This window comes from Cervus canadensis, chromosome 7, assembly GCF_019320065.1.
Source record: "Cervus canadensis isolate Bull #8, Minnesota chromosome 7, ASM1932006v1, whole genome shotgun sequence".
Taxonomy (NCBI): domain Eukaryota; kingdom Metazoa; phylum Chordata; class Mammalia; order Artiodactyla; family Cervidae; genus Cervus; species Cervus canadensis.
Genome location: NC_057392.1, coordinates 18,973,564 through 18,998,083, shown reverse-complemented (window position 1 = coordinate 18,998,083; position 24,520 = coordinate 18,973,564). Strand labels below are relative to the sequence as shown.

The 24,520-nt window shown below is 45.4% G+C and overlaps 1 protein-coding gene across 1 annotated transcript in view; it reads right to left on the bottom strand.

Annotated features, from left to right (window-relative positions):
* BACE2 (beta-secretase 2) overlaps positions 1–24,520 on the bottom strand; it is a 113,410-nt gene that overhangs the window by 33,123 nt on the left and 55,767 nt on the right. The window contains exons 3-8 of the mRNA XM_043474458.1: positions 19,122–19,338; positions 15,445–15,573; positions 11,604–11,738; positions 9,536–9,637; positions 4,277–4,426; positions 30–198 (exon numbers count right to left, since the gene is read on the bottom strand). Coding sequence (XP_043330393.1) covers positions 30–198; positions 4,277–4,426; positions 9,536–9,637; positions 11,604–11,738; positions 15,445–15,573; positions 19,122–19,338 — 902 coding nt within the window. The remainder of the gene's footprint in view (positions 1–29; positions 199–4,276; positions 4,427–9,535; positions 9,638–11,603; positions 11,739–15,444; positions 15,574–19,121; positions 19,339–24,520) is intronic.

The following is a 24,520-nucleotide window of genomic DNA, read 5'->3' as shown; positions in this document are numbered from 1 at the left end:
GTTCCCTGTCTGACGTGAGCATCGCTTACCTGCACAGGGGCTGGCCGCGAAGCCCACTCTCTTCCGAGCTCTGTCAAAGACCACATAGAAGCCCTCCATGACGGTAGCACCAATCACCAGTGCGTTGGTGGAAGGCGAGATGCCGAACCGGTAACATTCATAATTCAGGCCAGCCCCCATCATGGGCTGAATGTAAAGCTGTTGAAGAGGAAAGAGCAAAAGAGAAAAAGCACAGATCAGGCAACATCACAGAACTGCTGAGGTCGCTGTGTGCTCAGACCCTCCAAGGTGCCATAGGAGCTGTGAGGATGATACCAGCCCTGCCATCCGGGAGGTGGGACCATGTGCCTGGTGAGGAACCTGCTGAAGGATAGGGGCATGCACACCACCTCTGGCTGCACACAGGTACACCCATCCAGGAGTCGTCCATCTGTCCACCCATCCACCCACCACCTATCTGCTCAGCACTTACTGAACACTTCATAAGGCCTGGACACTGTCCTTGGTACCAGCAATACAAAGATGAATAATCATGTTCTCGCATGATCAAAGTGACACACAAGGAAGATGACGTCAGTGTATTTGCCATGTGCAGTGAAGACCAGAGTGAGGGGGTCTCAAGGCAGGAAGGTGTGCAAGGGCACAAATGGTTTGTCTGGAGTCATCACCCACTGGACATCAACCAGCTGCCATGTCCAGGGGGCAGGTTCAGCAGTTTTAAACCAGGCACTGACTGGTGTCTGTCTGTAAACCCTTCTTCAAGGCAAGGAATCGTCCTATTCTCAACTCTGTTCTTGGCTCCTAGGTATCTCGTATATGCTCTGCACACAGTGGGGCCTCAGTAAGTGTGTGTTAAATGGATGAGCTTGATCAGTGTAGTGAAATAGACAACTTCTCCTGAGGGTCAACGTAAATTAAGAAAAGGTAGTGGATGTATTTAGCTGTTACTAAAACACTTCCATTTCAGGTCTCGTAAGCAGGTCCTCGGACACACACACACACACACACACACACACACACACACACACTCTTACCTTTGATGAAAGAATTCCGTAATAAAAGCCCCCAAATCACCAAATAAAATGCAACTATGACACTGACACAAACATGATGCAAACTGAATTTGTAACTTTCATTCTGACCTTTCTGTGTGTGTCCCCATTGACTTCCAGCAAAAACTCCAGACTGTAAATTTTGTAACATGTTGAGAAAGCTCCAGTGTTGCTACGTCTCAGGGTAAAATGCCTGCCTTCAAACTTAAAAGGAAAAATAGACAATCTGGTGGTAATTAGATTGAAACTATTTATGTTTTTAGGATCATATGAAAAAAATCAGAATTTCCCTGAGGGCCAGGAGCCGCTTTATTAAATAAGCCAAATAGGATTTCCTGGTGGCTCAGGTAGTAAAGAATCTGCCTGCAATGGGGGAGACCCAGGTTGGATCCCTGGATTGGGAAGATCCCCTGAAGGAAATGGCCTTTCACTCCAGTATTCTTGCCTGGAGAATCCAATGGGCAGAGAAGTCTGGCAGGCTACAGTCCATGGGGTCTCTAAGAGTTGGACATGACTGAATGACTGAGAACACACACAGGATTCAGCCCAGGTGGTTTTGGAAAATAGAGTTGGGCACAGGCACTCTGTTTTTTGACGTGATTCTTCTGCACTTAGAATTGATCATCCATCTATTGCTGCTGATCCTAGACGGTCCTGGGTAGGGACCTCATTCTAAAACTTGGGTGACCAGGAGCCTTGATGATTGCTCTGAATGTCAGGAAGGGCTTCGATCAGGCAGGGCTGGGAGGGGGGCCCCCAGCGCTGTCCCGAAGGGTGTGTTACCAGAACATGGGGCTCACGAGGTTCTCATCACGTGATGGTTCATGACAGTCATCCTTTCCCATCAAGGCAATGGAAAGCAACTGGGATGCACATGATGAAGAAGGAATCAGGACAACAGGGGAAAGCAGATTTTAAAAGACTGAAAATATGGACATGTCAAAGTCAACCAAGAGACATCTACAGTCTCATAAGTGAGAATAAAACTGAATTCTTATGCAGAGATGTGCAAATTAAATGCAATACTCCCAGACCTCCTTCATTATCTTTTCACGCTCACCCAGCACTTGGTTCTGAAAGCAGTTGATGGGCCCCAGTGGATCTTCAGCTCAGATGGCTACTGCCTGCCCTGGATGTAATGACAGATTTCACCCTGCAAGCCTGCTTTCCTCCTGCTTCTTAGAGTCCCTGACTGTCGACTCACCCACATGCCATTTATTCTCCAGCCACATTTACCTCTGTCCTCAAGCTGGGTTTCAAGTTTAGTGACAAACCACACTGGTGAAATAATGTCCACATTTTGCTGGTGGCCTGACCAAAATTTAATCACAAAGAGCACATAATTTTAAAGGTGCTGAAAACATATCATTCTCACATCACCCTACGCAGTGCTGTTCATCCAAGGATATTGCAGTCTTCTGAAAATGTCTTTGGCAAGTATTATTATTTCTCTTTTTATACTTAAAGAGACACACATAGAAAGGGAGAACTGACCATTCAGAGTTACAGTGTGAGTCAAGGGCAGTGGTGCGAGTGTAACTCAAGCCTCCGGCTCTGTGCTTGTATCCTCTGTTGGGCTGTTATTTCTCTTAAAGCTTTCAATCCTAATCCTAACAGCTCTCCATTTTGGGAATGCACTTCTCCATATAAAGTTGAGAACAGGGAAAAGGCAATATTTATCATTTACTTTTTTCTTCTGAAATTATTCCTCCTTCCCTATCCCCCAGTCCCACTCCTTTATCTCAAATTCACCAAACTGCAACAAAGACACATTCATCTGTCCATTCAACAAACAGTTATTATGCACCACCCCCTCACCACAGAGCAGTGTTAGAAAAGGAAAGATGACCTTTGAATCTCATGATTATCATCTTCAAGGAATTAATAATTTAATGGGGGAAGAAATAAAAGTGTGTGTGCAATTAAAGAAAAAAGAAGTCAAATGAAGAAGGCAACAGCATAAGCTCAACCCTGAAGATATGATTCCGGCCCAGATGAGTGGACTAGAAAACATGCATTATAAGTTTGCAAGGCAAGCTCACAAGTGGACCATTCTGCTCGGCAGAGGTTCAACAAAGAAGAGTTGTTTGTGTTGGGTCTTAAAGGATGGGAAGAATGTGGATACACAGATGGAGTGGGGAGGAGGGGGCATTTCAGGCAGTCAGTGGGGGAAGCAAAGCGAGGAGATGGAGCAGGCACCCAGTACTGGAGGACAGCCACCAAGAGGGGAAGGAAGGTCAAGGGTGCAGCAGGAAACAGGCTAGAGAACCAGGGTGGGTCCTGTGAGGTCAAGGAAAGCCACAGTGGCGAGTCTCCAGGATCGCAGTAGTGGGGTGGAGAGCTGCAGCTTAGCAAGAGGAATCTGGCAATGGTTTTGGAAGGAAGAGAGGGTGGGGGTGTGTGGAAGGCACTCTGGTGGGTCCTGAAGTGGGAGTGAGAGGGGATGTGAGTGAGGGCTCTGGGGATGGAGAGAGCAGGGACAGGTGAGACAGGGGAGGACTGATGCTTAGGATGAAGGAGGAGTCAATGATTTATTGAATATGGAAAAATGCATAGCTTCATCTCTGAGCATCCAGTGTTATTTTCTGTTTATAAATAAATTGGAACTAAACATATATTAGTGTTATTGGTACTTATTGCAAAAAATGTCCTCAATTCTTGACCTTTCCTGGTAGGCACACCCTTGTGATGTGGCCTTGCAGGTCTTCCCACTGGGAATTGGCATCTACATCCTCACCTCGGGAATCTGGGCTGCCCTCGGCCTGATTTGGGAAACGTGGTACAAGAGGAGTCCAGTTCTGGGCCTGGACTTCAGGAGCCCCCGTGTGTTTGCTTTCTGTCTCACAGAATCCTGCTGCCACCTCGTGAGCCAGGATGGTGAGAGACAATGGTCTTATCTCTCCATCAACCAAGCCACCAGATATGCAAGTGAGGCCACCTGAGACCATCCTAAAGCGAGGCCAACCTATCCTTGGCCAACCACCAGCTGTCCGGGGACATGTGAGTAAGCCTGCAGAGACCAGCAGGCCTGCCTAGACTCACAAGCAGGAATAAAGGCTCAGTGATGAAAGCTGCTGTGTTTTATGGTTGCTCGTTACGTAGCATTATCATAGCAATTGCTACCTAATACAGGTGTGATACTGAAATGCGTATATTATGCATCAAGTGCTTTACTTTTTCATGTTTCATGTTAAAAAGACAAAAGCACAAATCTACGTTCATACCTGAGGCAGGATAGTTATACGGAATGATCTGCTGGAGTTCTCGTCTCTCAGGTAGATGGAGATTTTCGGGAAATAAGACCAAGGTGTTTCAGAATTTGTCCAGCATGCCAGCTGGGAACCAGTCCAGAAACCTTCAGAGAATTCTGGAATCTAGACAAAACAAGATCACACAACAAACAGTGACAAGTCTGGCACATCAACAGGAAGTAGCTCCCAGCTCTCCTCATCACCTCGCCAGATGCCCACGGCGATAAACTTTGTTTAATTTGGACAGCAAAGCGGAGACATCAGTCCTCGGGAAGAGTGATGGTGATGACAAAAATCAAAATGATTAAAATAACCCAGGCATGTGGATTACTTACTGATATTAGACCTGCCACAGGCACTTTAGTCCTCAACACCCATATCAGTGCAGTAACAGCTTACCCTCCACTTTACAGAAGAGGAAACCAATGCTCAGAGAGGTGAAATAACTCACCCAGGGTTACACTGTAGTAGGCAGTACCCTTTAGAAGAGAGATCAGATTTTAAACGTGCTCAAAGCCCTTTTGGTCATCGCCTTCCCTATACATTCCCTGAGCCCAGTAAGTTTCCTCCTGGTACACAGCCCTATGGGGACCCTCTGCTCTTCTGGAACATCTTTCTTCTCCTCCAGATCTCAACTCCAATGCCACCTTGTCCAGGAAGCCCTCCTTGACTATCCCTGACAGTGCTGGTATCCCACCATGTATCTCTACTCCTTGGCCTTTCTCTTTATAGCAGTTATAATTTTATATTTATTGGTGTGATTGGTTAACTTCTGTTTCTTGCAGGAGAACCTGATTCCTCTAAGGATACAGGTCTGCTGTCTGCTCCCCCATCTCCTCTCCATAGTCCTAAAACCTGACCCATAGGAAAGACATAGGGAATGCTCTTGGAGGAAAAAAATGAATGACCAAGAACACAGAATGTTCACCGATGCCTCTCATCAGGGGACGGAAGGGTAAAGCCGATCACGCTTGTCCACTAGTTGCTGAGTCTGTAAGTTAATTACAAACCACTCCTGAGCCCTCTCACCAGATCCAGTGGTCTCTAAGAGCAGACCTGCTCTGTTCCTGCCAGCTCCCAGAGGGAAGGATTGTGTCGGATGGGTTTCTTTCCACACACCCAGCACATTGCCCTGCTCAGGTCAGTAGTAGAGGTGCCTGTGGTGGGGCAGAGCTAAGAGGACACCTGATGGGGGGACCTAGGAGGGCATGGGACAGGGCTGGAGCTAGGAGGACATGGGACAGGAGATGTGATGGGGATATGAGGTGGAGCTAGAAAAGGTTGATTGGAAGGAAGGGGTGTCTGTCAAGGTCCTGGAGGAAGAAGTACGTGAGCTAAATTGAGCAGTAGGTGAGTGTCAGGGTGGGCAGAGCACAGAACCTGTCCCACTGGACACCATGAGGCCATGGAGGCTGGTACTAAGGACAGGAAGGGGCAGGAGTTACAGCTGGGAGGGACCCACGGGCACCATCAGGCATTTATCAGAGATCAGTTATCAGGGATCTGAGCATATGAGATGTGATGAAGGCATTCTAGCAGGGTTTGTGTAGGTCACTTCTTGTTTGACTCTAATCTCCAGGGAGTCAGCCTGGGCTAGACAGAAGCATTTGAAAGTCAGTGACCAACAGGTGGGAAGTGATGGTGTGGCTGTGGGTGGGATCACTTAGGAGAGGGTCCAGGGAGAAGGGAGAGGGTGTAGGACCCACCCTGAGAAATGGGTCAGCAAAGGAGACCCCCATGAAGCAGGGCACAGGGTGGGGAGGAAGTTCCAAGAGGAGGCTGTTGTGGAAGCCGAGAGAACAGGTAAGGCAGGTAAGCATGGTTGCTATGGAGGTCAAGGAGGACAGCAACTGAGAAAAACATGGTGTCCATGGATGAACACATGGCGAGAGCTGCCTGTCCAGGACCATGCAGGGCAGGAGCCGCCTGCCTCAGGGCAGACAACCGGGAGGAAGGGCCTGTGGTCTCTTCACCCACTGCAGGGCTGGTGTGCAAAGTCTCTAATGCCTTCATGTATTGGGTTGGCCAAAAAGTCCCAATTTTTTGGCCAACTGAATATTTGTGCATTTTATGAAAGTGAAGTCGGTTTGAAATATGTGTCACAGGGAAGAACCCCCTGCTGGATGAGTTGAGAGGGGGAGGGGCGGTCACCTTGCTGGGTTTCAGGAAGAGTGAAGGGTGGCGGGGTCTGCAGGGGGGGGCACAGAGCTCCAATCTCCAGATGAAGAATGAGGCTCAGAGGGGCCAAGTAATCTGCCTAAGGGGCACAGTGCAGGAGTGGGTAGGGGACCGTCTGCCTCCAGAGTGGTGCTGGTGAGTCTGGAAGGCTTCTCTGGGGCCAAGCCTGTGTCCTGGGGGAGAGTTCTGGACACTCAGATCAGAGAGTTGGAAGTCAGAAGTCAGTTTACAGAAGGTATCATCCTGCTGCTGGATTCTGCAGATGGAGAAGCACTGGGCCTGAGCCAACAAGGGCGTCACAGCTGAACAGGCGGGGAGCCCAGGTCCCCATCGAACACAAAACTCCCTACCAGGCTCATTTAGAAAACACAGACTAACATACAGCATAGAGAACTGTATTCAATATCTTGTAATAACCTATATTGTTGTTCAGTCACTAAGTCACATTTTATTTTTCCAGACCCCATGGATTGCAGCATGCCAGGCTTCCCTGTCCTTCATTATCTCCCAGAGTTTGCTCAAACTCATGTCCATTGAGTCAGTGATGCCATCGAACCATCTCATCCTCTGTTGTCCCCTTCTCCTCCTGCCCTCAATCTTTTCTAGCATCAGGCTCTTTTCTAGTGAGTCAGTTCTTCTCATAAAGTGGTCAAAGTATTGGAGCTTCAGCTTCAGCATCAGTCCTTCCAATGAATATTCAGAGTTGATTTCCTTTAGGATTGACTGGTTTGGTCTCCTTGTTGTCCAAGGGACTCTAGAATCTGAAAAAGAACCTATCTCTACATATCTATATCTATGTGTATCTGAATTACTTTGTTGTACACTTGAAACAATATAACATTGTGAATTAACTATACTTTAGTAATTAAAAAGAACTACAGACCTACAAACATTTCTAAAATCCCATCTAAACAACCCAGGCCCAGAGACAGAGCCTGGCATCTGTATGGTATTGACTTCTCTGAAGCCAGCCCTTTGCTTAACTAAGAAAGAAAACCCAGGTGAAGACAGCCGGCTACGATGAACCCCGCGGAGAGAAAGCTCAGGCACATCTCCCGTCTGTGCATGTGAGACAGAGAGCATCCCCCCTTGTTGAGCTTTCCCAGCTCAAGACAAACATCCTCCTGGGCCTCTCCTTCCTGATGCAGGCACTGAAATCAGAGGATAATTTTAGATTAGGCAAACAAATTTCGTAATCTCGTTCCTTCCACCTCGCGCTTTTCTTACAAAGTCAGGCACTGCTGAACACATGCTGGGCTGACCTCAGGCATGCGAGCGCCCCTCCGCCACAGCCCCGCTGGTTCTGGCTGAAGTCACGAAATCTGCAGAGGCCCAGGCTGGTCACGGGCTTGCTGGAGTCACATGCTGTGTGCTGCCAGTGAGTCCCTGGGATGTGGGTAAAACCCTTACTGCTCAGAATATTAAATTTGAAGATGCGCATGTTAATTTCACTGAGGACATTTTTTACTCTGAAGAAAAGGAGCATATTGCTCTGTATTTCCAGCATGGTCTGGTTTTCAGCCAGTTTCCTAAATTTAAGGCACTAAAAACATTGCCTGCCACTTTTTTTTCTGATTCAGCAGATATTAGACAAGACAGAGGTTTGCTCTGGCCTTTCTGTCCACTGTACTCTTGACCTCCCGGTTCACAAAGGACCTCGGTGTTGTTTCTTCTGGTTTTCCCTCTGGGTTCTTTTGATTTGCCTGCTGCATTTCCCACAGCACTTTTATTCAGACTTTTGAAGTTTTGGTCCAGGACAACCAAAAGCCTGCTCTTTCTTCTCTGTTCCTGCTCCATCACCTGTGACAAAGTAACCGCTGTGCCTCTTCCATCCATCAGTCTCTGGGTTTGGCCACAGCCCAGTGGCGTCGTGGGACTGTCAGCCCCACTGGAGTCAGAACCAGGAGAAAGACTTTTTTTGGTGGCCTTGTAAGAGTGGCCCTGTGTGGACAGATGCTTATGAAGACACCCAAGAAGCTGAGAGAAATATTTATCTTGCATCCAAACAAAAAGCAGTAGCACCATGGTTTAGATATTAAATAGAAGTACTTCTTGACCAAACACCCGCTGTGTTACCCTAGACCCTCACAACAAGCCATGATAAGAACACAGAAGCTCTCAGGGGGCACAAAAGAACCCCTTGCCCCACAAGACACTCAGCTAATAAGTGGCAGAAACTAGATTAAATTCTAGTCCATCTGCCCCCCAAAGCTGTGGTCCTTCCCACCCATGAAGGATGGTCCTTCGTGGTCCATGCTAGTGCTCGAACTAATTGAAAGTTGGGGTCACACTGGGATGATGTTAACCAGGCCCTCAAGGCGTGTTGTCCTTTACCAGGATTTTAACGGTATTTCAAAGCATGGCCATAAAATAATTATTACATTGGTGGATTGACCTTTGTCTTCTGTGAATCATACTTTGTTACAGAAGTAGGAGTTAGAAATCCCAGCATAGCTTGGAAGGAGGCCAAAAATGGAGCATAATCTTTGGTTTGTTGAAAAAGCTACAAACACATTCCTGGTTTACTATTTAATGTGTTACCAAGTGGTTTATTTTTCCTTAGTTTAAAAAAGTACCATAGCAACTACATAGTTATTTGAAATACTGAAAAGCATTGCATCTTTAGATCCAAGACCTCTGAGATTAAAGTGAGGGAATTATTTGCTGGTTAATATCAAAGAATAAATTGGGAATCCCCAGTAGTGCAGTGGTAAAGAATCTGCCTGCAATGCAGGAGATGCGGGCTCAATACCTGGGTTGGGAAGATCCCCTGGAGAAGGAAATGGCAACCCACTCCAGTATTCTTGCCTGGGAAATCCCATGGACAAGAGGAGCCTGGTAGGCTACATTCCATGGGGTTGCAAGAGTTGGACATGACTTAGAGACCAAACACCACCACCATCCAAGAATAACATCATGAACTTCAGAAATAATCATTAAAACAACCCTCCAAACCCTTGGATGGGAATTGTTAGAATACACGGTGGTACTCCCCAGTATGTGGTCCTGACCTGGCATGACCTCCAAGACTCATCAAACATTCTGGGGACTCACCAGAGATGTGCGGGCCACAGCCTCCACCACGGCATCAAACACCTTCTGGGGCAGGCGCAGCAGCGTGGTGCCACTGTCCACGATGGCCTTGTCCGCATTGTACTAGAACAGGGGATGTGGGTGGGGAGAAGGCACGTGAGCAACAGGGCAGCCACGTCAATGCACAGTCCAGCCTGCCATCACCCTGCTTCTGTTACACACGCATTCAGTAGTGTGTCTACAATTCATTTCATATTCTCAGAACTTGGGAACCAAGAACTTCCTCACCCAGTGTTCTCACTACAGGTAAAGAAACTGAGGCCAGAAAAGGGCAGTGATATCACCAAAATCAACAGCTTAATTCAGGACACTTCTGTTATTCAGCAGTGGCTGGATCCTGTAAAGGACCACCACCCTCCCCGCCCACCCCCCCCACTCTCCCCCCCACCCCCCCCCGCCCCGCCCCGCCAAAGAGGAAAGACCCATTTGTCTTTAGAGGTTGAAATGAAACACTAAATTCTATTTATGTAAATCGTGCAAAATCAACTCTCTATTACTCCATTAGCAGAGAAAGAGGAGGAAGGACGGTTTTTCAACAGACACTCCATATTTCATTTAGAATGGAACCAAAGCCCCATTCAATAAGAGAATCTTACAACACAGAGGCATTGCCAGCCTTGCCCCCACCTCTGTCATTCTTTATGTGGCCAAGGGGGAAGGTGGAGGTCAGTGGGCCAAGACCAAAGAAGTCACCCAGCCTCTAGGGACATAACTGGATGAGCAAGGCTGCCACGTGATGGAGTGAGCCATGGGCAATTTAATCCTCCTGTTTCCACGGCAAATCCCTGAGTCATATGATCAAATACACCAATCAGGTCAAAAGAAAGTAAGGATTTGTTTAGGTAGCAGGTGGGAGGAGTGAAGAATTTTGAGAAACTGAAATACAGCAACTGATTCATATTCAAGTGTAAAACTAATTTCAATTTAGAAAAACTCTAAATACAGTTTTGTTTGTTCACAAAATTATCATGCCTGTGTGTGTAAGACAAGCAAGATTGTATACTGAAATGTTGGAGTAGGATGATCTCACTTTTATTTTTTTCTCTGTTGTGGCAAAGGTGGCAGATTGGGAAGAGGGGCAGGAGAGAACGAAGACTGAGAATCAAACCTCCAAAGGTGCTTATACTTTCCAATACACACACACACGGAGTTTGTACTTTATTTTAGGCCAGCCCATCAGATTCTGCCATTGGACTCTTTAGTGGCAAATAAATGTCTTTTGACAATAAACAGATTTGTAGACTTAGGACAGAAACACCATCCCAGGGGACTGGACCATTTCTTTATCAAGCTTTGATTGTTTCTGCAGAGGCATCTCTATATATACTCATGGTACAATGTGATGGTTAAAGTGAAAGGCAATGATGACAGGTATGAATACAATCAATGCTGATGAAATGCTGGTGGTTTTTAAAAACAATTCTGAAAATGTTGGAGATCATCACAATCATGTCATTATGTGCCACAAATAAGCCAAAATGCAATGAGAGGTGTGAACAAGGTTAATGAGAGATGTGGTTTCCCAGCTCTGCCTCCTCTTAGCACCATCAGCCACCCACATCTTTAGATCATAATATTTCTTCGAATGAGAACTGTGTACTGGGGGGGAAATGGGGGATTAGTTGTTGATGGAGGATAAAGCTGATGATGTATTTCTGGTTTCATTTTGCTTATTTTTAGTCCCCTTTTACTCTGATAAAAACCCTGCTTATTTTACTCTCTTGAACAGAGTTCAGGGACCATCAAGCCAGGATGATGTGGTTCTATATAACTTTTTTCACTCATCATTTTATGCTAATTCCTCTTTTTCAAGAGGAGGAATTCAAGGGAAGCAATTAGAGGGAGGGTCATTGATATAAAATTACGTCAACAAGGCCCTGTAACTTTTATTGTCATGAGCTTTTGATTTATTTTGCAATGTAATGCACAGTCTGATTTCATATTCAGGTACTACCTGAATTAAATATGCAAATTTAGTGGCCCAGGCACATGCAGACAAGGAGACACAAAGAGATAAGAGTGGAAATACCTCTCTGCAGTCCAGATTAAGGCTCTGGCCTCCAATTTCCAATTTTAGAATTTCTATCTGATAATACCACTCTTCCTTAATAGGGGTGTACCAGATGTCTCCTTTGTACAAAGTTGGTTCAATTCCACCTAGGACCTGGGAAGGAAAACATTTACATATTTAAGAGAAAAAAAATATATAGGCATATAACAAAGTTACACAGAGAAGCATGCTTTTTTGCCTTTTAAATTTATTTTTTAATTGGAGGAAAACTGTTTTGCCAATGTGGTGTTGGTTTCTGCTGTACAAAAAGGCAAATCAGCCGTAATTATACATATATCACCTCCCTCTTGAGCCTCCTTCCCCTCACCCTACCCCATCCCTGCAGGTCATCACAGAACGCCAGGCTGGCCCCCTGTGTTACAGAGCGACGTCCCACCAGCTCTCCATCTTACACATGATAGTGTACATATGTTGATGCTACTTTTTCCATTCATTCCACCCCCTCCTTCCCTGTGTCCACAAATCCATGCTCTACACCTGTGCCTTCACTCCTTCCCCACAACTACCTTCATCACTACTATTTTTTAGATTCCATATATATGTGTTAACACACAGTACTTGTTTTCTGATGAGAAGCATGCTCTTATAAGGCAAAACTTCACTGGAATCAGTACTTCCAATTTAACAGGATGTTATAAACAAATGCATAGGCCTGGAAATTAAACAAGGATCATTCTGGGGCCATGTGTTGGAAGAGCAGAGACTTTTATGTCCCACTCTAATCAGGATGCTTTGATAATTTCTCTTATGTAGAGGAAATGCATACAGTTCCAGCTTTCTGATACTGAGATCCTCCCCAACCCCATCCCAGCCGTGGGCAAAGAAATGCAATAAAATGGTTAACCACACAGACTGACAAAATTTAGTTCTGCAGAAGACGAAGGATGACTTCCTGTCCCACATATTTGCATGGAAAGAGGAACAAAAGAGCTTCTCTAATCAAAACTTCATTTTGGAAATCTGTATAACATCACCCCTTTCCTCTGAAAAGGTGGTAAAAAAAAAAACAGGTAAAAGAAGTGTGAGGCTGTTTCTCGCAGTCAGAGAGCAAAGGGGTCAGCGTCACCGCCCTGGGGGCCCTTCATGTACATTCTCCCCATTGTCTTCTCTTGTAGACGTCTGGGTGCAGGCCCATCAGGGAGACACTTGGGATATGGCATGTTCCCAGCATTGATTCTGTTGAACTATGTGTGTGTGTGTATGTGTGTAGGTATGTGTACATCTGTGCATGTATTTGTATCTATGCACGTGCAAGTATGTATTATGTAAATCTCTGTGTAACTGTATATAGTGTGTGCATGCATGCATGTGTGTATGTATACACAAGTATGTGTGTATATGTTCATATCCATGTGTATATATTTGTGTGTACATGTGTAAGTGTGTGCACATGTGTAGCATACACGTATATGATGTATGTTTGTGTGGTGTGTATATGTGTGTGTACATGTGTGCGCATCTGTGTGCATGTGTATATATATGTGTATTGTGTGCATGCGCATGTGTGTAAGTATGTATCAGTTCAGTTCAGTTGCTCCATCATATCCAACTCTTTATGACCCCATGGACTGCAGCACGCTAGGCTTCCCTGTCCATCACCAACTCCCAGAGCTTACTCAAACTCATGTCCATCAAGTCGGTGATGCCATCAAACCATCTCATCCTCAGTCATCCTCTTCTCCTCCTGCCTTCAGTCTTTCCCAGTATCAGGGTCTTTTCCAGTGAGTAGGTTCTTCACATCAGATGGCCAAAGTATTGGAGTTTCAGCTTCAGCATTAGTCCTTCCAATGAATATTCAGGACTGATTTCCTTTAGGATGGACTGGTTGGATCTCCTTGCTGTCCAAGGGACTCTCAAGAGTCTTCTCCAACACCACAGTTCAAAAGCATCAATTCTTCGGTGCTCAGCTTTCTTTATGGTCCAACTCTCACATCCATACATGACTACTGGAAAAACTATAGCTTTGAGTAGACAGACCTTTGTTGGAAAAGTAATGTCTCTGCTTTTTAATATGTTCTCTAGGTTGGCCATAGCTTTTCTTCCAAACAGCAAATGTCTTTTAATTTCATGGCTGAAGTCACCATTTGCAGTGATTTTGGAGCCCAAGAAAATAAAGTCTGACACTCTTTCCATTGTTTCCCCATCTATTTGCCATGAAGTGATGGAACTAGATGTCATGACCTTAGTTTTTTGAATGTTGAGTTTTAAGCCAGCATTTTCACTCTCCTCTTTCACTTTCATCAAGAGGCTTTTTAGTTCTTTTTCGCTTTCTGCCATAAGGGTGGTGTCATCTGCATATCTGAGGTTATTGATATTTCTCCTGGCAATCTTGATTCCAGCTTGTGCTTCATCCAGTCCGACATTTCACATGATGTATTCTGCATATATACTAAATAAGCAGGGTGACAACATACAGCCTTGAGGTACTCCTTTCCCAACTTGGAACCAGTCTGTTGTTCCATGTTCAGTTCTAACTGTTGCTTCTTGACCTGCATACATATTTCTCAGGAGGCAGGTAAGGTAGTCTGATATTCCTATCTCTTGAAGAATATTCCAGTTTGTTGTGATCCACACAGTCAAAGGCTTTGGCTTAGTCAGTAAAGCAGAAGTAGATGTTTTTCTGGAGCTCTCTTGCTTTTTTGATGATCCAATGAATGTTGGCAATTTGATCTCTCGTTCCTCTGCCTTTTCTAAATCCAGCTTGAACATCTGGAAGTTCATGGTTCAGGTACTGTTGAAGCCTCACTTGGAGACTTTTGAGTATTACTTTGCTAGTGTGTGAAATGAGTGCAATTGTGCAGTAGTCTGAGCATTCACTGGGACTGGAATGAAAGGTTGTTGAAATGACCTTTTCCAGTCTTGTGGTCACTGCTGAGTTTTCCAGCTTTGCTGGCATATTGAGTGCATCCCTTTAACAGCATCATCTTTTAGGATTTGAAATAGCTCAGCTGGAATTCCATTACCTACACTAGCTTTGTTTGTAGTGATGCTTCCTATGGCCCATTTGAATGGGTATCCTAGAGCCAGGATATCTGGTTATCGGTTATGGTTATTCATGGTTATTCATTATGGTTATTCATGAAGATCTTTTTTGTATAGTTCTTACATGTATTCTTGCCACCTTTTCTTAATATCTTCTGCTTCTGTTAGGTCCATACTCTTTCTGTCCTTTTTTTGTGCCCATCTTTGCATGAAATGTTCCTTTGATATCTCTGATTTTCTTTAAGAGATCTCTAGTCTTTCCCATTCTACGTTTTCTTCTATTTCTTTGTATTGATCACTTAGGAAGACTTTTTTATCTCTCTATGCTCTTCTTTGGAACTGAAGATGGGTATAGTGTATGTATAAGATGTGTAACATGTGTGTATATGCATGTGTATGTACTCCTGTGCATAAGATGCTCCTGTTTCTCCAACAAATTTATGAAATCCCAGGCCCCACTCCCCAGAGCACAGCCGAACTACCACCCTGCCCCACAGGTCCTTATATGCCCCTCCCTCCAACACCCAACAAAATCAGTCACCTTTCAAAGGAACATTAAAAAAAAAAAAAAAGCTTTAAAGGAATTTGGGGAAGCAATGAAAATCATTTTATTAGATAGCAGGATGCTTAGGGAAGACTAAAAATTACCTAAGTTTATCCATTTTTAAGGCTATAAAACAAGGATTATCAAAACCTTTACAGCACCTATGTATCTCTATGTGTCTAATATTTCTATCAGAGTCTTAATAAAAAGCAGGAAAAACAGCCCCACTGGTTTGTGATATTTTCCCCCCCTTTAAGACTAAAAGATACCCACAAGACTACCTCCGTTGGTACCAGATCCAGCTACTGGCAGTCCGGCCCCACACATCTGCATGGAGAATACGTTGGGGATTTTTGCTTGTGCCACGAGGGAATCAAAGAAGGTCTCCAGAGAACTTGAAGGCTGCAGGAGGGGCAGGAAACAAGGCATCTGATTAAGGACTCCAGGGTAGACAAGGGGTCACCCTGTGCAGGGCCAGGCATGGTGTACAACATGGTATTTCTTTCTATTTAATATTTTCAAGGTTAAGAAATAAACAAGCTCATGATTAAGTCCACTAATTCGGAAGCCTTCAACAGAACTCCCTGTGACTTGGTATTTTTCCTTTTGGGGCAGTGACTCTGTTGGGAAGATAAGATAGTATTTCCTGAAGCTGTGAAGTGGCTGCCCCATTTATCATCTGACCACCTCGTGAGGCCAGCGTGAGAAGATGCAGAAATGGGTTACCTAGGTAGGTGGTGGAGCCTAATCTTAGACATTTCGGAGTAAGGAAAGAACAGGGTCTCCAGGAGCTGCCTTTGCAGCTTCAGAAAAAGTTTTTTCCTACCCCTTTCAGTCACAGTTGTCCATCATGCAAATGACAGGTGCCTGACCCAAGGGAACAGTTCACATCCCTGACCCCTGGGAGGAGGCTTAGCTCTGCCAGCTGTCTGCTGAACTCTGGTGACCAGAAAAGGAACCATGCTACTGTTGCGATCAGAAAAGGAAAGATGCTACTGTCCTGCAGTTTAAAAGCCCATTATTCCTCATTGCTATGTGTCAGTAACATCCTCTGTGCCTCCTTACATGTAACCATGCCTTGGGAGAACAACCCCATTTCTCTAGAACTGAAAAGGAAGGATGGTCTGTGAACAGGTCTTAGCTGCGGGAGTGGGGGAGGCGGGTTATAGGTGCTGGTGGTGAGGAAAGAATGTCATAGATCCATGTTTCCATTTTGGCTTTGACAACTGGGAGAGATTAGAGTTTGTGACTATGAATGGTTTGTTCTTGATGAAAACTCAACAATTGTAGCAGCTTAGGTGCTGCAGGCATCTTCTGGCCATCCACAGTAAATATAGGGAAGGATTATTTATAATCTGTAGGAACTGAAACTCTAATTCTGGAGGCAGTGAGAGCAGTGTGATCAGACAAAAACCTTCCTATTTGTTTAGCTCCTTCCTATCTGGCCTCCTATCGCTTCTTTCCCAGCCTCTGTGGACCCTGGCAGAATTTGGCACAATCCCTCTGTGTAATTGTAGCCTAAACACTTTGTGTTTGGGTCAAGGAAGGAGACAAAGCCCCCTCTAGAAACCAGGTTGGGTCTGGTGATGACCCAGCCTGTGTCTGCCTTCGTGAGAAGCAGCCAGGTAAACACTGCCTGGAATTGAATCCTGGCTCCACCCCTGACCTGCAAACTGTGTGACTTGTCTCTTTGTTTCCTTATCTGTAAAATGGGGATCATAGTCACATTCCAGAGCTCTTCTGGGGTTTAAGTGGGTCAGTACATACAGAGGGCTTGGAAAAGTGCCCGGTACATGGGACAGGATCTATTATTATTGCACCAAGTCATTCTTCGGCAGGACTTAGGATCCCTTTATGTATCCCTTTTAAACCTTTAAGGTTTAGAAGCACACAGTTGCCCAGGACCATTTGAGAACCTGATTCAGCAGGTTGAGACCCTGCAGGTGGCCATAACCACATCTTTGGTGGGGGAGCAAACAGCATCAGCTGGGGACCGGCCCACTCTGACACCCTCAGTGGGTGCTCACGGAGTCTATTTCAGAAATGCCTTTGGGCCACCAACCCAGACCGCCCTGCCAGTCCTATTTCTAGCCATGTTCCACTTCCTATAAATCCTGCTTTGGTCTCCCCTAACCTAGGAACACGAAGAGAATTGTTGGCCATCTTGGAATCTCATAGACGAAAAGATAAAAGGTCTTGTGGGGAGTCTGGGCGTCCAAAAAAACCCGAAGCAGTCTATTCTCAAGGAAGTTTCATGTATTATTAATTCCAGATAATTTAGCTTTAAGCTACCATCTCCCAAATAACCAGCATCAAATCAATCATACATCTTTTATTTTTTAAGTCACAAGAAGAAACATGTGGTCAGTTGTCAGTGAAAAGTATTTAGAAATGGAAGCTGTTACAAGTCTGGGAACTCACATTAAACTTTTCTTATGGTTGTTGTTGTTTAGTTGCTAAGTTATATCCGACACTTTGTGACCCCGTAGACTATAGCCTGCCAGGCTCCTCTGTCTGTGGGATTTCCAGGCAAGAATACTGGAGTGGGTTGCTTCTCTAGGGAATCTTCCAGACCCAGGAATTGAACCCACATCTCTTGCATTTCAGGCAGATTCTTTACTGCTGAGTCACCTGGAATGCCCTATGGTTCTGAGCTCTAAAATCCATCTGGGCTCTTCAGACAGGGCTCTGTGCTCTGACAGTCCTCGGCAAGGGGTAAACCTCTCTGACCCTCCATCCACCCATAACTAACGTGAGCCTATGAAGTCTGCCTTCTGGGGAAGACTCCACGGAAGGACATCTTGTAATGGTCTCAGTCCAGGGATCACGGGTTGTTCTTTCTCTTTAAGAAACTACAGTGTTGGGAAACGCCCCCTGCCCTCTATGCCCCCCCTCCCTTCCTACCCCCCACCCCCACCTCATTGCCTGCATCACTTGCTAGTAAACTCGAGCTGGAGCAAACATCCTTCCAGAGAGAAAATGGGACTTTCTACACCCACGATTCTTTGTTTCACACTTAGCGCTGGCTCAAAGCCTGTCTGAACAAGGAGAAGCCAAGCCAGGGTGCCCAGTAACAGGCCAGGAGGGGCGACTTCTCATGTGTACACTAACCTACCTTGGCCTCTCAGAGCCTGGGGGCCACACCGGGGTGTCAGATCCACCTGCCCTGGCATCCTTTCCTTCCCAACCCACCCCCCTCCTCCCACATGTGATCACTGCTTCCTTGGGGTGGACCAAGGACAGAGAACAGTCCTGTCTTTCCCTATTTTGTGATGGTCCTGATGCTGATGAGGGCAAGGTTTCACTGTCTCTCCTTGAAGCATCACTGCTTCCCCTGGCCGGCGATCCCCAGGGTGTACCTGCAGGAATCTGGGCTCCAGTTCCAGAGTGAGGGGAAAGCAGTGTCTTGCTCTGTGCCTGGCGGGACACATCTTCCTGCAGAGTTTCCACTGTCACCCTGAGGCTCCTTCTTTATCAATATTATTTTTTAAAGAATTTTTTTGGCCATGCCATGCAGCGTATGTGATCCTAGTTGCCTGACCAGGGATCGAACCTTCATCCCCTGCATCGGAAGTCCCCTTTATGAATTTAATAAATGTATTTTCTCTTAATCCTGCCCTAATAAAAACTCCTAAACAAGCACCATCATCAAAGGGATTCAGATTCTGTTAACATTTGTCAACTATACAAGTAAAATAAACAGAAAAAGACAAATGAAAAAAAGTCATGCCATGGGAATATCTTACAGAAAGGCTCGAAGAATCTCACCATTTACCTTAAATTTAAAAAATGCTCAGAGGTCTAATCAATCGTGTGAACACTGGTCTTTCAAGCATGTGATTCTCACTGACTGTCTTGGACAGCCTGACCCCTCTGCTGGCCCCTCCAGGGACTGGTTTCAGAATCTTGTTCCATCATTTGATGTTCGCAGACTCACCCATCATTCTTACCTTGGCCAGCGTAGCATAAGCCAGTCCAAGTATTCCATTCCATCTAATCCCAGGCAGAAAGAAATTCTCTGACTCAAATATGGTGGCGATGTTGACAAGATAAGAACTGTTGAAGCCTTTGGGGATGGTGACCACGTCCTCCCCAACCAAGCCGGTCCAGCTCCCCTGCGTGTACTTCACAGTGACATCAAAACCCTTGGGGCGGTACGTGCTGGACCTGGAGAAAGAGAAGAGGCGTGGTGTCCTGTGCTCCGTCCACCTTCCGCTGTTCTGACCGCACGGTGGTCAAGGCTGCCAAGACAGCCGCTCTGAGTGAGGAAGGTGTGGATCAACAGTTCTTCCCGAGGAAGAGTCTTCGTGCTCACAAGGCATGGTTTCCCATAACATAATCGCTGACATTTGGGCAATGACATTTTCCATGCCACATGTGAGGGAGTACTGGCGTCTACATGTAACCCGAGTTTAACTCCTTCCTGGGCCCACGTATCCCCCGTAAGTCAGGAATGCCACAACCAAGCTTGGGTCGGCCTATCCCTCCGACTTTGGGGGGATGCTGCACTGCTGGTCTGTGACATGGGGAGGGGCCAGCAGCCCCAGAAGGAGGGCCAGTGGCTTGTGCCCAAAGTGGCTGCAGGTTCAAATTCATACAAACAGCCAATGCGGTGAGTAAAAGTCAAGCCACACCCCCCAACACCAGGGCCAGCCCTCCTCAGGGCGTCTATGATCTCCTGGCATCACAGGTTCCTTCTCAAGGCCGTCCATCTGTCCCCAAGCTGATTATCCCCATATCAGAAGGGTGATGCTAATGACAAGCTGGGATACAAGTCAGTGCAACAACCGCACACACCTAAGGGTAAGAGATACTGAGATAGAATAATAAGAACGGGACCAGACACGGACAGGGCAAATGGAAGCCTTGCTCTCGGGATTTCAGAGACAGACAGTAAACAAATGAACACCCAGAATTCCAACCAATGAGTGATGGGAGCCACCCAGGGAAGAGGGCAGGGTGAGGGGTGGGAGAGAGACATGGAGGTCACAGAGGCTGCTCTGAGAGATGACATTCATGTAAGACCTGCGTGAAGACAGTAAGCTACAGGACTCTCTGCAGGGGGATGTCCTGGAGAGAGAGAGCAGCAGGTGTCAAGGCCCTGGGGTGTCCAGTCCTGTAAGGTCATTCTTACACCCAGCTGAGCTTGACAACTCTGTTGGACTACAGGCCAAGGGACATCTCCAAGCAAATATCTGTGTTCCAACATGCTTCCCTTAGGAAAACAATCACATTCCTAAGAGAAGTGTCCAACCACCAGTGGGATCATTGTAAATGCACCTTTTTGTCTACAGTTTTCATTTTAACATTCAATCTCTGAACATTCACACACATTAATAAGTCTTTGCTGTCAGGTTATATGACCTAGTATGGTACTGTTGGGAGACAGAGAGGAAGTGAAGCCACAGATGATATGAATTTTGGGTGGTACATGTTATAAACCTTAAAAATGTTCAGTTCAGTTCAGTCGCTCAGTCATGTCCAACTCTTTGCGACCCCATGAATCACAGCATGCCAGGCCTCCCTGTCCATCACAAACTCCCAGAGTTTACTCAAACTCATGCCCATCGAGTCTGTGATGCCATCTAGCCATCTCATCCTCTGTCATCCCCTTCTCCTCCTGCCCCCAATCTCTTCCAGCATCAGGGTCTTTTCTAATGAGTCAACTCTTCGCATGAGGCGGCCAAAGTATTAAAAATGTTAGGTCTATTTAATTCAGTAACTGCACTTCTGAGAATCTGACCCTAAGGAAACACCCATGATGCAAACAGAGATTCATTAACAAAGACAGTTATTATGTTCTATTTATAGTAGTAAACAGCTGGAAACAACCTAAATCCCCAGTAAAAAAAGGAAACAGTTTAGTAAATTATGGTACAGAAATATGAATGGAATACGATGTAGTACCGGAAAATGATGCTGACTAAGACATTTTCAATGACACAGAGAAAAATTAAGATAAAAGAAACCTTTGTATATGTGGCAGAATCTTCTTCAAAAAAAATTATCACACTCAGATACTAACAGGGCTACCTCTGAGTGGTGGGGTTTTGTGGGGGGAACTCTCACTCTTGCGGTTAGGTCCTTCCACATTTTCTGCATATATAACTTTTATAATCAGGGGGGAAAAGATATTTTTAAAATGTCTGGCAGACACATTTTGGAGAAATTTAATTTATTCCTACTCCATAACGGGATATGAAATACAAAGAATGTTTAATTTTAATGTTTTCTGACTATTTTAGCTAACTCCACCACAATCTTAAAGAGAGAGCCGCACTCAGTGAACATTTTCTGTACATGTGTCTTCTGACAACAGCAAGCACAGGCAGAAAAGTAAGCATGAATGGACCCCAGGCACATGGAGTGGGAAGGGACCCATCAGAAATTACTTACAGAAAGCACAGAGTCAGGCCACTGAAAGGCAGGCACTTGAGGGCTGGTGCTTTGGTGCCAGGTCTGAGTACCAGCACCAATCCAGTGATGCCTGGCACACAGCAGGGGCTGCACACATTAGGTTGAAAAGCAATGAAAATACTGAAACGCCAGTCCTTTCTGACAATTTAGGGTCATTCTTCAAGTTCAAAACATGAGCACTATTGCTGACAGAAGAGGCTAGTTATTTTGAAAGACTTAGAGAATACGGTCCACCACAGGGCTGGTGAGCTTCTTCTCTAAAGAGCCAGAAAATAAATGTTTCAGCTTTTGTGGGTCACATGATCTCCATTTCACCTCCTCTGTTCTGCTAGTGAAGAAGCAACCACGTGTGACAGATTAAACAAACACCTGTGGCCATGTTCCAACAAAACTTTACTTAGGAAAACAGGCAGCAGGCTGGAGGTAGCCTGCCAGCCCTAATTTACCAATTCTTCATCTAGAAGATCAGTTATCCCCACCAAACAGTCTATAGTGTCATGACTTTCTTTTGAGAAGTTGTTTTTTTTTTAATTTTCAGTCTGTTGTGCTTAGTCGCTCAGGCGTGTCTGACTCTTTGCAACCCCATGGACTGTAGCCCGCCAGGCTCCTCTGTCCATGGGGATTCTCCAGGCAAAGAACACTGGAGTGGGTTGCCATGCCCTCCTCCAGGGGATTTTCCCAACCCAGAGATTGAATCCAGGTCTCCTGTATTGCAGGCAGGTTCTTTACCATCTGAGCCACCAGGGAAGCCTGGTGAGCCTACAGAAAACTCATTAGAATCTGCTGAGGTCACGGAGAAGAGCATGAACCAGGCTGCCCTTCTAACCAGGCTGACCTTCTAGGCAGAACATCCTCTGCAGTGTACTGACCAGTTTGCTATTTCCCTCACGGGTGAACATTCTGGATACTCTGGTGTGACTTACAAAAAGATGTGGGAGGCAGCTGGAGTTACACTGCCTGGGGTCAAATAGCACTTCAACCACTTAGGAGCTGTGTGTGACTCCAGGCTAAGTTATTTAACTTCTCTATACCTCAGTCTCCTCAACTGAAAAGTGGGGACAATATAGCACCACACTTCACAGGGTTAATTCTAAGGATTAAAAGAGTTAATACTATAAACCATTTATTTTTTGAATGAATATATTATCATTATTTAAGGTATTTTATTTTCAAACTTAAACATTTTTATTTTCAATTGAAGTATAGTTGATTAACAATGTTTTAGTAGTTTCAGGTGAACAGCAAAGGGACTCAGCCATACACATGCATGTCTCCATTCTCCCCCAAGGGCTTCCCTGGAGGCTCAGATGGTAAGGAATCTGCCTGCAATGCAGAAGACCTGGGTTTGACCCCTAGGTCAGGAAGATTCCTTGGAGAAGGGAATGGCAACCCACTCCAGTATTCTTGCCTGGAGAATTCCATAGATAGAGGAGCCTGGTGGGCTTAAGTCCATGGGGTCACAAAGAGTTGGACACAACTAAGCAATTCACACACACACACATACTCTCTCCCAAAAGCCTGCTCCCATCCAAGCCGGCACATAACATTGAGTAGAGTTCCCTGCGCTACACAGCAGGTCCTTGCTGGTTATCCATTTCGAATATAGCAGTGTGTACATGACCTTCCCAAACTCCCTAACTATCCCTTCCTCCGGGCAACCATAAGTTCGTTTGCTAAGTCTATGAGTCTCTTTGTAAAGTATTTTAGAACAAAACCCCAGAACACAACAGGTACACAACAAAAATAGCTATTATTATAATTATCTAATCACTTGCTACCTTTATTCAATCTACCAGCTGCTATTAGAAAATGTAAGCTTTTTTCCTAGAAAATGTTCCGATATAATCTTTCTGAATATCCAAAACTGTTTCACTGTGAAGTCCAACAACCTCCAGGAAAAGGGGCAAGTCTCAGGTAAAACTTGGCTGAAATGGTGCAGGGAGGGGAAGAGCCTTCCAGGTTTTTAAAAGATGGAGTTCTTCTGTGTTCTGGACCAAGGCTGTCCAATAGAGCTTCTGCAATGACAGGAATATTCTCTATCTATGCTTCCAATACAGTAGCCACAGGTGGCTACAAAGCACCTGAAATGTAACTGTAGATCTTCCCCAATGGGGTTACATCCTGATACACCTATTGTAAGTTGAATTATCATTAGGTTGAAAATGTATTTAATGGACGGAACCTTCTGAACATCTTAGCTCAGCCCAGCCTACCTTAATGGTGCTCAGAACACCTACGTTAGCCTACAGTTGGGCAAACTCATCTATCACAAAGCCTAGCTTATGATAAAATGGTGAATATCTCCTTTAATTTACTGATTACTAAATTGAAAGTGAACAAAGCAGAATGTCTGTCTGGGTCCTCATGGGTCAATACATCAGTTGCTTACCCTCATGGTCATAGGGCTGACAGGGAACAGCGGCTGCTGTTTCCCAACATCACGAGACAGGATTGTCCCCTTACTGCTAGCTTTGGGAGAAGCAAAATTAAAAATGCAAACACTTCTGACCAATGCTATGTAGGAACAGTCACTAGGGGGGGCATTCCTTCTTAGTGAAAAGATGGCCACTTTAGGAGGAGTGTTCTTGCCTCTTGCTACTTGTTAGCCTCCTATCTTCCTGCTGGAAATGTATATGTGATATCTGGAGGGGCAGCAGCCATCATACCACCATGAGTACAAAAGTTTCCATAGAATTGGTGGAACAAGTCCATTGAAAGTGGGATAAAAAGCACCAAACTTGGATTTTAGTGTTGCATTGTCCAATGATTGAACTTGGATTTAGCTTCCATGACAGTGATTACCAACTAGAGGCTATTTTGCCTTCCGGGTGACATTTGGTAATGTCTGGAAACATTTTTGGTTGTCACAGCTGTGTGAGAGGGAAGCTTCTGGCATCAAATGGAACAGAAACCAGGATTCTCCAATGCACGA